This window comes from Cataglyphis hispanica, chromosome 18 (genome assembly GCF_021464435.1).
Source record: "Cataglyphis hispanica isolate Lineage 1 chromosome 18, ULB_Chis1_1.0, whole genome shotgun sequence".
Lineage (NCBI taxonomy): Eukaryota > Metazoa > Arthropoda > Insecta > Hymenoptera > Formicidae > Cataglyphis > Cataglyphis hispanica.
The window spans coordinates 3,844,444-3,858,792 of NC_065971.1; the positions used below are offsets into that span (position 1 = coordinate 3,844,444).

Consider the following 14,349-nt stretch of genomic DNA (forward strand, 5'->3'; position numbering starts at 1 on the left):
TACTTTTCTCTGGCAAACTTTTTGCTGCCGTGGGTAAAAAGAGACAGCTGCAGAGAAATAAAAATCTAGGAATAAATTGCGTGTGAATGCATGACATCAAGTGCGATTATGTATTTTATTTTATTTTAATGAAACCCTGTCATGTGACATAAAGTACATTTTGTTTAAAACTTTCTATCTCGAAGGAGAGAGAAATACTTTCTTATAAATATCGATGTGAAAATAAACGATTAAAATAACGGAGCTTTAAAGAATAGAGAGGAAAAAAAAAGAGCTTTATTAGTATTCTTCTCGATTCTAGAGGTCAGCGGATTCATACGAAATATATTCAGTATATTTACGCATGTTTCAGCCTACGTATGGGTTAACAAAGGACTCCTCGTGTATGCGACCTTCGTCGTGAAGTGCCTGCTTTCCATAAACACGGCTTTTCGCCATCGTGATGTCAAAGATCAGCAACAAAGAAACCATAAATCGCGTTCCCTTTTTTTTTAGCATAATCAGAAGTTATCGCGCCGATAAACGGATTAAAATTTAATGATGAGCGCATTAGTGTCACGATAACAAATATGCTATTTGCGATCAACTCGAGCTTTTTCTCAAGAGTTTGCTTTGATATCTTGCAAAATGTTATTTTCTTTTTGGATTTTTCAAGCTCGAAAAAAATATCTTTAATTTTAGAGCAATGTCGAGAAACTTCCACACTTTAAGTTTAAACAACCAATTTTTTTTTTTACAAAATTTATAAAATAATTTATAATCTTTATAAAATAAAAAAAAGAGTAACTTCAACCATGACTAAGATTACGAAATACAATAGTTAATAAAATTGATCGGTGCTGGTGAAACTCATCAAATCCCTGATTGTATATGATGTATAATAATTGGTTTCTCTCAAGCTCTCTTAACTTACGAATGAAAATTATACAGGAACGAGACTTTGTAGTTAGTAACTAACAACTATTGCTTTGCCGATTCTAAATTGGATTTATACGAAGGTCGAAATCCTGTCGCAAGTTTCTACCTATTCTGTCCGCGAGCGAGTCTCTCACACGAGTCTGCACACGTGGACGAGAATAAGGTAAATTCCCGAGGGGGTATGTTGCGTGTGAATAACTCCGTAAACCTTTCGCAGAAAACATATCGATTTCAATGTACAGCTCTTTATATTTAGAGAAATTCAGAAATTTGTGACAGATGGAATTGCGTATGGAAAAAAGTGAAGGAAAAAGAGAATTGTTCAATTATATCTAATAACATGTGCATTGAAAAATTATAATTTATATTATATAATTTAATGTTTAATGTAGATTATACATAACATCCTATTAATAAACACACAGCTATCTTGTAAAATTAATTATATAATATAATTAATATAAATTCGAAAGTAATATATATAAGCTTATTGTTTTGATAAAAATTTAATTAAACTTTTTTTTTTCTTTTTCGTGTAATTTTTCACATAATATTAAATATTAGATATAAGAACGTTTCAAGATGAAAATTTATATAGTTGTAAAAATAAATTTTTGCGATGCAAAAAAGTTTGGGTCTCAACGTCAAAGAAAAAAAAATGTATTTCCAAAGTTTAATGTACTTTCTATAAACATCGCATTGTGCATATTCTCTTTCCAATTTAATTTCTTTTTATCCGCCACGACGTGACATCAATATCAAAGCTTATTCGAGCAAAGAAGAAAAAGAGTGAGTGAGTGAGTGCAAAAGCGCGTCTCAGATCACGAGAGGTAGGCGACGAAAAAATTCTTATTGAAACCAAGCATGCGGGAGAGCGGAACAAGCGAATCGCATAGCAAGATACGATACATCGTTGCATTCGATAGGAACATTTGTTTTGGAATACATCTAGCAGAAGAAGAGGCGAGTCGTCGTGACCCGAGGCGCGTATGTATCGATGCTAACATTTATCTCGGGGCACGTGGTAGAAACACACGATCAATACACACGTGGATCGAAGCTCGCGATAATTCCCCTCTCGAAAGTGTCTATCGTTTTCATTTCACTGACGAGTTTCAACCCGAATCTCATTGGCGCTTCCTTATCGCGACTGGCGTATTCTTAGCAGGATAGATTGTAACGATTAAGAAGATTGGCACCGCGGAAGAGGCAGACGCGACCTCGAAATAAATCCGGCCGCTCTAAAACCTTGATCCGTGATTACAGCACGGATGACTGAGAATGAATGAATGATTGCCGAATTATATCCTGAAAGCGTTGCATTATAAGTTCGATTGTTAAAAATATTATGCGCATATATCTGGTGCTAAACTAACATCCATTATAGCTTATTATATTCTAAATCTATTTCACTGTCATTACATACAGTTGTAATTATAGATCCTCTACATATTAATTTATTTCTAATAATATATTATTTGATGCTGTGCAGATAATTAAAATGGCAAACGCACAGACATATTCCGCGATGCAGAACGTGCTTTCAACAAAGCAATCTCGAATATTTTTCTCGTAAAGCGATACCGATATATGCGAGAAGTATGCGGCGTTATAATGGCTTTCTAAATAACAAGATAATAGAGACACGTATGTGAGTGTTACTTCCAGATCGCATCTTCCGAACACCTCTCCGGCTTGCGCAGAAGTGGAAATGAATGGGCTGCGAAGCCGCCTGGGGCATTCCGCGAATTTCTCCTCGACGCGCAACTGCATCACACACATCGCGGCAAAGGAACAAAAACAGCATAAGCACGCAGGAAACGAAAATTTATTGCGGAATTTGTTGGGAAGAGGACCGGCATTTCCGAGAAATAAGACGCCGCCGCTGTTTCACAACGAAGGCGAAGTTTATAAACGCGATTCGTCGTCTCTCGAAAGGAGAAACTTTACCGTTGCACAAGATAGTTGTATCTTTGATCGAAGAAAATTGCAACTGCGAATTCTCGTTATCCTTTAACGTTATTAAAAATTTAATTATTAATTCTGCTCGAAAAATTTTATTTATTTATATGAAAAAAGAACTATAATAATTTTTTGCATATTTCATTGTTCTTCTATTCTATTTTATCAGACCTTAGAGTATAATAATTTCTGTATTTCGATTTGCAAAATGAGAATTTGACGACACGAGCAGTAGCGAGGTTATCGAGGGGCAACAATCCTGTATTCTTCACCAAGTAGAACTTGGTCGGAAAGTATCGGCGCTCAGACAGCTAAGGGCAGTGACTCCCGGGATCGCAATCTCGCTTGGCAGATCTGTCTGGGCCCTTGAGCCCAAGGGCGTATTGTGACCTAACTTCTCTCCTTTTGCGAAGAAGGGTTTCGAAATTAACGGACTCGAACGGATCAAGAGGAAAGGAAAATATTTTAGGATCTCTCGATATATCAGGCCGTTCGATTTAATTGTAAGGCTCGATGCGTTCTATTATCTAATCGGATCTTTCTTTAACGACACTGTCGCATACCTGAATATTCATGATAATTTAAACAAAAGAAAATGATGAAGCATGATAATTTACACGAATTTAAAATTAAAAATTTGCATTTTTACATTTTTTGCTTCATGTTCTGAAATATTCTCAATATTCATACGACACGTTGCGCGGAAAATTTTATATATATATATATGTGTGTGTGTGCCGAAACTTTTTGGCCAAGTAATCTTTTTAAAGAAATAAACTCCGTCGTTCGCTAGAATAAAATTGGAGCAAAATTGTCGAGAGGTTTCCATCCCGCACGGGAGCCTCGGGATAAAAGATCTTGGACGGGGATCAACCGCTTTAAAAGCTCCTGGACAAGGATGCTTCCTATCGATGCAACCTCTTCTCGAGACGTCCTTTTTCATTATTCATATCGAGCCCCATGCATGTGGCATTCCCGTCCTCTTCCTCTCCGCGGTTCTCTCACTTGTCACGTTGCTTCGCGAAAACGAAATGTGACATCGGTCGTGGGGGCTCGCCTGAGCGTGAATTCCCCGATGGATTTCGATTGAACATGTTGGAAGCTCTCAAAAAGTGCCTTCTTTCCTCAAAAACGCGTAAATCTGTTTACGTTAGGAAAGCAAATGCATTTGAATAAAAAGAAAATTATCTTCACGTTTACACGAAATAATAATTTTATCAACAACGTATTTTAAAAGGCTTTATGCAAACGAGAAAAAAAAATATTGAGATATACAATGTTGTAATCTTTTTTTATTCTTTTCTTATAGGATGATTCTCTATTTTGTTATATGTATTCTTTTATATCCCGGTATATCGGACGCTACTCGTCTATTTCCTTTCGCGATAAAAAAGTCAGTAACGTTGTACCTTCGAAGATTGAATCGCGGCATAAAATTTTGATCAATTCGGAGTACGCGAGCAACGATGCGATTTCCCGAAACTATCAAATAAATTAAGGTCGATATCGAATTGTTTTGTACAATGAAAGAATCAGAGATATGGCCGACGCGGCTTTAAGGACGCTGGTTAGGAAAACCGGATCGTACGAACTGCCTCGATGGTACGGGGCGTGTCGGTTGTTCGAGTCGATGGATCCACTCGTTGCAAGAAGAAGGGCTTAGCGAACGGATGATAAATAATGACCGGCGGATATGCATTTATCAAAATGCAATTCGATGCAGATAGAAGCGAGTAGTGGGTGTAAATGGAAAAGGATTTGCGCGCGTCTATCGTCTCGCGGCAGTCTAAGTGAAGCAAAGAGCTGAATAAGATTAGAAATCACCAGAAGTGTTGGGATAAGATTCTAACTATCTCGGTGAATATTATGCGAACTGTAAATTAGAATAGGGGGAGGGGGGAGGGGGAGCTCCTACGCTCCTCGGATCAAAGAATTCTCTTTTTCTTCTTCTCGAGAGAAAGATGAGTATGCAAAGTATTTGCATCTTCCTTCTGTCAGTGAAACCTGATCCTTCCAACGGAAGTAAATATTGACTATGTCTAATCAAATATAAGAATATTGTATACAGAAGTAAATATGTGATGGTAAATATTAGCTATTATTTCTTACGTTTGCTTGCATCTTTCTTTTAGACACCATTACAGTTTAACACTGGCAGAATTTTTGCAGAGAAAGAGAAATTTTTTTTTGCGAATTCTTATATTTATAATTTTATTAATTTATATTATACCGTTTCGTTCTTCAAATTTACAATTCGCAACTAAAGCATGCAAAACTAAAATGAAAAAGAATCCTATTCAATTTCAGCTCAATTATACTAACAATTTAAATTCACTATTTGTGAATTATATCCAATAATATTATCACTGATTTGATAAAACGATAGAATAATTGAAATGCGCGACGCGAGTTATATTCACTAAAGCGAATCGTGATTGATAATGTCGCATTAGCTCCTATTACACGATGAAGGCGATTGTATTTATGTTAATTAACGCGGTGGTATTATTTCAACTTTGCTGCAATGCCCGACAGCGATTGGGGGGCGGTTGTAAGAATCTTTCTGAAAAGGGTAATTAAGGCTGCGTTCAACTAACAAGTAGCGCGGCAATTTATTAGCAAACTACGGCACTTCGTCATCGCAACGCTGCTATTAAAACAGAAACGCAATCGATAATCTCAATGCTCCTAGCAATCGCGCACGTCAGATAAATTAACTATACCGAGAAGTGTGTTATTTTGGTCAAATATTTGCTCGACAGTGATAACTCTGATTTATCGTGTGTGTATTAATGCGTAAATAACACACACACACATATATATATATTTTTTATTGTAAATATTATAATTTGTGGCGAAATCGCATACGAGTGAGTAAATTGTCAAATGTTGGCATTAAAATAATATGTCAGCATGTAGATCATAAATATATTTTTTGCGATTTTTAATATTTTTCCTCGTTATTTATCCCGGCATACGTGATCAAAGTGAAATTTTGGAAATTTTATTTTTAATCTCAGCGACGATATTAATGTAGAAATAATAAAAAAAATTTTACATTTTTTTTGCGTAAAACACTACCGCTGTATAGTTTATCATAAAAATGCGCAAAAGGTGAGAAACAGGTAGATAATGATGCATCGCAGACCGTATAATTTTCAATTTTAATCTCCTCTGCAATCAACCGCGAGAAATTCGGCGACTTAAAACGATGTAAAAAAATATAAACCGCTAAAAGCATCGTTGTGAAAAACAAGCTCGCAAGTCCGTGCTTCATCTCTGCGTTCTTATCGGGTCTCGACAAAAAGTGCGCAGATGCTGCGCCACTGGACATCCGCGCGTCGGGGCAGTTTTAATGGTACCAGGCCCCGCTCCCTCTCTCTCCCCTTAGCCGGTCGTCGAATTCGGGTACGAGGACCTCGCCGAGTTCGGTTCACGCATCTGCATATAAATCACTGGCCGGACAGGCTTAGGGAACCGGCGGGGACTATATAACGCCGATCCGCCAATAACCGCGAAACATCGCCTTCGGTTCCTTCCGAAAGGGTCTTTCACTAAAAACAGGACTCCCATACGGACGCAATTTCGCCGCCATGCAGGTTCGACGAGAGAGAGAAAAAAAAGAGGATTTCGGAAACCAGAAGGGGAGCCACGGTCACGCGAAAAGGCTTCCTAGCGCGTTCTCGTGCCACTTTACTTTAACTCGACATGGATTTTGACACTCTCTCAGTTTTACGACGTTCATGAATTTTCATTCGCGAATTTTTCCAAGAAATTGTGAAATTTAAAGGTCTTACCTTAGCCTCTAGGGTTTCCAATTGCGCCATTCTTGGTTCCAACAGCTGTTGCTGAGTGCCAACTCCCGTGTGTAATGCGGTCTGAAACAAGTTAGATTATAAAGATATATAAAAATATTAATAAATAAAGTTATAAAGTTTTATGTTAAGAACGTTTCAGAATAATTTCATCGTACATAATTCGTACTTCAATAATAAAAAATTTATTTTAGGTTTCCTTCTTTATCTGTATTGTTATTTTCTAAGAAATTTTCAAAAATAATATTCATATATTCATATATCAACAAATTGGCGACGCTAATTTAGACTCCAATTTTTGTTACGATATTCACAATAGTAAGAATGCTTTATATAAGCCGAAGAAAGCACATGATATCCCTAGAGCTGAGTTTTCATTCACTCATGATATTCGATATGATCGCCAAGGGTATTACGCTTCTCTACGTTCAATATCTCACCGAGTTAAAAAGTTTCACACTGTTCTTGGCAATAAAAAGAAAAAGGAAAAAGAAAAGTTATTCGCAAACCGCGACCTTCCGAGTCTTCATGGTCGATCGTAAGCTAATATCCGTGGCGGCTATAACGCGTTTTCTGAACGATAAGAGTTCAACAGCGAGGATATACTCGTTGCAGACGCGAATAATCGCGACGGTTGTCAGCTCGGGATGAAATCGAGATTGCCCGTCGCCTCTCTTCTTACATATTTGGCGCAAACGCATTGGTATTATTTTAAACATATGGTGAAATCGATATGGATACACAACGCCAATGGCAGCGCTCATGCTCGAATTAAATTAATGCACATTCAAATACATAGCGTACAGAAAATGATAATAATTTAATAACGATTTATCAAATTTATTTTTTGAATCCATTTTCAATAAAAAGAAGATAATATAAATGTTATAAAGTATTAAATTTTGAAAGGCAATAATTTTTTCCTTTTATAAGAACAAATGCATTCAGCTTGTATTATCATTCGCTATTATTTTTCGTTAATATACTTTTTTCAATGTTATAGATTATTACTAAGAGAACGAGAATATATAAGAATAAAATATATTTTTCGTGTGCCTTTATCGCGAAGGATAATATAATTTATTGAAATTATTTTCTCGCATTCTTCTCAAAATAACCCCTCGCACGGAATCAAGGTTGCGAACAGAATGCAATCATACTTGGATTCGCGAATCCCAACGGCTGATGGAAAGCAGTTTTGTGATTCTTCGCAGGCATCCTTCGACAGCGGTTATGATAAAATAAAAGTTATTGAGGGAAAAATGATTAAGAAAATAAATTGACGCCAACGAAACTCTCGAAAGCTTTTACGAGCTCATCTAACATTAATTCTTTTTGATGTTTCTATCGCTATTAAAGTTTGAGAGTTAGTTTTAATGGTTCATTCTTGCACTTTTAAAGGATACACGATATCTCGCTCAATTAATTTTTCTAATAAAATTTTTTTTAGAAAATATAGTAACGGCAAAAGTATGATACTAATATAAGATAAAAATATTCACTGTTTCTAAGATAAAAGATAATGTTTCGAAAATATAAAGCTGACGCTTTTGTAAGATGTCTAAAAAATTGCATTTGAGCATTAAATGATTTTTTTAATATATATTTATATATTTTTATAGATAAAATAGCTAGCAAAAGAGAAACTGAAAATCGTCGTCAAAAATATAATGGCTATTTTCTCCTATTTTAGAATTCAACAAATATTTTTTTTTATAATATTTGCTATTTGCTTTTTAAAGAAGCTCAATAAGTAATATTCTTTTCGCTATCGTTTTATATTCAGCTTTATGATATCAATCAAAAGAGCATCAATCGCACGAGCTTTATCGTTCTCTCCAAGCTTTCTACGAATTGTATGACGGAATTTTATGCTTCTTATCATTGCCTATGACATTATTTACTTCCCGGTTCTGCGTCTCGTGTTGTGTACATGGTTTACGAGAATCGCGCAGCTCTATTGTTGACCTCTTCGATCCCCCTTTACGAAACTATTTCATTCTTTATTACAGCAATTCACAAGACTAGTTTAATCAAAAAATTGTCACGTCAACTCAACTATCAACGGATATTATTCACTACTGAATACTAGATTTGTTGCTTTAATCGCCCATGGATATCTAATAATGTTGTGCATATTATTTTAACAAAAAAATTCTTTTCTTCTTTTTAAAATTTCTAGTTGCAAAAAAATAATTGCAATATTATAAATTATATATATATATATATATTATAAATAATTATTAATAAATAATATATTTATTGTTATTAATAAATAGTACATTTTTCGATGTACTTTTATGCTTGAGATAGCGAAAAATGAGCCGTGTCAATTTAATAAACGAAAATTTGTCCGTTTAGCAACGCTTCGGTATTCGATCCATCCGACATATATCATGGTAGCACCAATTTTGTCATTTAAATTAAAATAGTAGAGTAGAACATTGCATATATGTACCAGTACAGACTTTGTGATAGTCAGGCGCATCAAAATTTATGAGCAAAGTTTCGACATCACGATAACCAATCTTTCGCTATTCGTCACTGTCGGATTGTGATGCATGCGTTGCATGCATAAATTCTGGCACAGATCAAGATTTAAACTCTTTTAATACTCTCTATAATAATTTATTTCATTAAATGTCAAAAGACCAAAGTTTTTATTACAAAAAATTTTATTAAGACAATTACCGGCAATCATTTGTATAGTAATTATAATTGAGAAAATTGCAATGCAAGTGAATAATGATATAATTTAAAACGTAAATTAATTAATTTACGCGTTTTAATCAATTTAATGCAAAAATTGTCATTAACGGAAACACATCGTGTTTTTATCTCCATCGCCTCTTCATCGATCATATATGCGATAATTTTTCATCATTATACGCACCACTTACGATCGCTAATGACGATATGATTCTACTCGACGATGAAAAAGAAACGAAACCGAAAAGTCGTAAAAGAATCGAAAAAGAACTGACATTCTCCGAGTCGCGCCATTAGCCGCTACATTTCGCGGTGAATAATTGCAATTTGCGAGTAAATGAAGGGTGCATATTTCTGTTAAAGAGTCCGATACAAGAGAAAGAAAAAAGCATTATCAAACCGGCAATGCAGTATCACAAGATAATAGTGGGATTCTCTCAAGAAACATTTTCATTTTTATTTATCTTATGTCAAACTTGTGTGTTAAATATATCGCGCTAGAAAATTAATAAAACTTATATTGTAATGTATTAGTGACATTAAACTCGCCAATATCGTCTTTTTTGCGGCTCTGTGTATTCGTGCTCAAATATATTTTATATAATATTATTACATTTCTCCACGAGCAAGTTAGATTCAGATTACGAGCGAATTTTATCATTCCATCATCGATAGTCGGCACATCGTGTTTTGCGCTGCCGAAGGAAAACAGCTTGCCAGTTGTTGACACTTTCCATCTGACGTCTGTTGCACGAGAATAAATAAAAAAAAAAAAAGAAGGAAAACCAGAAAGAGGAAAATAAAGACGTGTAGGCGGATAAATCGACGTTCGCGCTTCGTATTTCCAAGCGTGACCTCGTAAAAATATCAGAAAAAAACATTGCAACCGAGAGGAAGCAATGTTATGAGGAACATAATAAAATGTACACATACATATAACATTATATGCGTGCTAACGGTAATTTGTATAAATATTTAATGAAGACATAATATATATATAAACAAAATACGAAAGAGATGTAATGATATTTATGTTGTAGATCGAAGTCATGCTCAGAGAAGGACTCGCGTATAATTTGATCATTTAGATAATATCCATTTAAAAAAAAAATGAAAGGCGTTTAATGCATTAAAGGCGATAGCGCGCGGGTATTCGTTGCGATGTTGAGAGAAGTGAAAAGGAAGAAGAGAGGAAGGAATGAGGATGAGATGAGAGAGAAGCTGGGGCTTCTCTCGTGTAGCCAGAAGAAAAATCTCGGTTATATTTCACGTGACGTCGAAGTGATCGTGTCTATATGTGTGTGTGTGTGTGTGTGTGTGTGTGTGTGTGATAGCACACGTATATGTGCGTATATTGCGAGCCATGCACGCACCAGCACGTACGCGCGTGTCTCATGCTCCTCTCCCACGAAGAACACGAACCATTCCGTGTCTTTGTCGTCTTCGTTTTTCACCGCGAGCTTTTTCCTCTTTTTTTTTTTCAAGGTCTTTCTTAATTGCTTTCCAGAGGAGTGAAGACGAGCTCTCTCGTCTCCTCCTCATCCTTTCCTGTCATCTCTTAATGCCACCTATAGTTGCCTGCCACTAGTTGTATACTAGTTGAATAAAAGGAAAGATTATTAGATGAAAAAGCTATGTCGTATTTAAAGGTTTTAAATATTCATCTGTCTTAAAATTCTCAAATCTAAGGCGATGATTTAATATCATGATTCAAATATTGTGAAATATAAATTATAAAATATATAATTTCAAAAAATTAATCATGATCCATTCGATATCTTAATATCTTATTAAATTAATTTTCAAATATTATCTAAGATATATTAAATATCGATTTAATATATTAGCTTACTCTTATTGATACGAATTAGCATCGTACATAGAATAACCGATTAGCAATGCAATATATGTGGCATTTAAACGTTATTGTATTAATACTCTAATAATCATGGAAATCGTGATAACAAGAATTGATAACTTAATTTTTATTATTTTGCAAAACAATATGAAAAAGTATATATATTTAACACACAACAAGCGAAGTGACAATTATCCGCAACGGTTACATGATCATTATGTCACATCGAAACCGGATGAACGATACGATCGAAGAAATGTGACAAAAAGTGAGATACGTACGCGTATATACGTATTCCACCTATCCATATAATGCTCGATTTTTTCGAGATGAAAGAAAATTGGCAGATCCTCGAAGCACCACGGCAATAGCAAAGAGCCATTCGTGCGAATAATCAGACCTCGTTCGTTAATTGGTAAGCGCGAGTGTACCGATATGATTATCGAGCGGTATTCAAAAATATCGATGTTTACACACTATCATATCTGCAGACTCTTTTGTACGAGAAAAGCATCGACCGGGCGGGCCCATCTATCACGCAAATATCGCTCCCTCATGTACGGTTGCCGGGGTCGACTCTACTCCTCGACCCCGATGTATCAATTAAAGTTCTGACGAGATGAGTACAATCAGGCGGCGCGGATGAAACGCGGAATACCAATGTTCAGGAAGAAACGCCCACGTTCCTGGGAAGCGACGGGAAAATCCCGTTTGTTATTACTTGTAATCGGATTGCGGCGAGATTTATAGCCGTGAGTTTTTTTACGCGCGTTCCCCCTGGTGTGACAACCGCCATTATATATCAGACTCGTACGTTCTTTCTTGAAATCCTACACCCCGCCGACGTCGTGAACATTGTAATTGTAATTTTTATAATAATACGAACAATATTTATTTATCTTTTTATTTTTACACAACAATTAAATTACAAATAATTAAATTACTTTATTTGCTCCTTTATGTTTATATGTTAAGATAATATCAGATTTTTTAAATTGTCAATTTTTTGAAAAAAAAAGAGTAGATAAAAATCTCTCCCTAATAAAAATCAGAGACGTAACGTAAAAATTATATGTTATATGTATAAATTATATGTATATGCATAAATTATATGTATAATAATGTTTCAAATTTAATAGTGATAATGTCCGTTTTTCCTTGAATGGACACTACGTGTATAATTTTCCTTTCTCTCTCTTTCTTTTTCTATGTCTTTCTATCATAACAGATATTAAAATTTATGGAAAAGCACGGAACTCTCTCTTGTTAAGACAATGACTGAATCATGTCATGAAACATAACAATTACAATTTACCGTTATACGAGTGTTAAGACAATATTAATTAGATTTCTCAAACAGGTGTAATACCGGGAGATTATGGTAATGACGATAAATTCTTATGGAACACACCTTCGTGTAGGATCGTACGGTGTAAGCTGCCGAAGCGCGGCTTCCTCGACGGATTAATGGCAGGCGATAGATAGGAACAATCGCGAAAACGATGCTCACGGTTCACTAATTGCTGACGCGGGGGAACAATTATTACATAGCCGAGCATGGAGGAACAGGGCGTGAATATAATTCAAGAGACGAGGGTACAGTTAGGTATCTCATGGTGGGGCTCTTATGGTGCGCATCACGTGCCGGGGGCCAATCTCAGGTCGCGCGTCGCGCACCCAACACGCGATTCGATCCGTTTCTTTTTGAGGTAGGTTATTACCTCGTTTTCCTCGAAGCCACAACTCGTCCCGAGTTCTTTCAAGTCTCGAACCCGCCCATTTCGTTTAAATTAAATGAAACGTGCAAGCGGCCATTAAATCACGTTTCTAAAAATATATAATACTTGCGATCTACAAGATTCATATAAAGGTTGATTATATAATAACTGAAATAAACAATGCGTAAGAATATGAAAATGTTTGAATGCGGATGTTCTATTTTTCTAAAATTTAAAATAGGTTCATTAATAAAAAAATTTTATGAATAGAGAAAGAAAACATTTTTCTAAATTTTCTCGCTTATTAGGCTTTGAGATACTTACGACCCTAGAAGAATTCCCTTTTGATACACGCGTGTTATATTGCGACGCATACATTAAACGATTAAACGATACAATTATCTTGCATGCCTCATCGCAAATATTCAATTCGATCGACGCAACATTTTTGATAAATACGATTCGTCACGTTTCTCAACCGGATTTGTCCGTGTATTATTATCCTTGACGATTTTATCCCGTCAGAGGTACGCGTCTTCTAACTGATTTATTCGTGTCGAGACGTAAGGACTTACACGTGCCTGACAGCTCGATACAACGTGTACTGACAGCGAACCCTGCTTCCGCCATTCTATCGCTACCACAAGCCAGTTTCTACCGTAAATCGCGCAAGAAATCAACATGCATAACGGATTATGTATCGCGACGATTTGTTAATTTCACGAGACATCGATGTGCGAGTACCAGAATAATTGCTGTCTAATGGACGACAATGATATAGCACTTAAGTTTATGCGAGTATAGTTTCTCTCAATCATATATGATGCGAATAGAATCGTCTATTTTTATCGTATTGTAACAAAATCTGTTTCGTAAGTAATCAATTGAGAAGACGTGTCGATGATAGTGATTTTCTTTTTTTTAATGACTTTTTTTTTTTTAAGTAGCATCCATCTTGCTTCTCCGGACGATCATGTCGAGTCACCTAAGGACGTCTGCTCGCCAAATCGCCCAAGGCTAATGGCGTGAGATTGCCATGCGTGCCAAACGATGGGCACACAAGAGAGCTACAAAATTACGCGGGGGTCCCGATCGTCGGGGCTCGTGAGAATTACCATTTCATGGCCCGAGGTAGAAATTCTCACGAGTGCACACGTGTGCGCGCTTATACGTGTCGCGTAACAACGAGCGCGTCGACCTCGTCGGCGATACCGATACGCTACGAAACAAAGTTGCTAGATTTATCTCGAGAAAGTTTATAAGTCAGGAATTGAAGAACAAGTGCAATCTCGAAGAGTTCACATTTTGATGCTGTAGACAAATGTGTGTTTGTGTGTGTGTGTGTGTGTGTGTGTGAACTAGTTTATTT

General features: G+C 35.9%; 1 protein-coding gene across 3 annotated transcripts in view; it reads right to left on the minus strand.

Annotated features, from left to right (window-relative positions):
• The window catches only part of LOC126856260 (uncharacterized), a 155,236-nt gene that overhangs the window by 12,640 nt on the left and 128,247 nt on the right, over positions 1-14,349 (minus strand). For all 3 annotated transcript variants that reach the window (XM_050604634.1, XM_050604633.1, XM_050604635.1), the window contains one exon: positions 6,678-6,758. In XM_050604634.1, the coding sequence (XP_050460591.1) occupies positions 6,678-6,758 (81 nt within the window). The remainder of the gene's footprint in view (positions 1-6,677; positions 6,759-14,349) is intronic.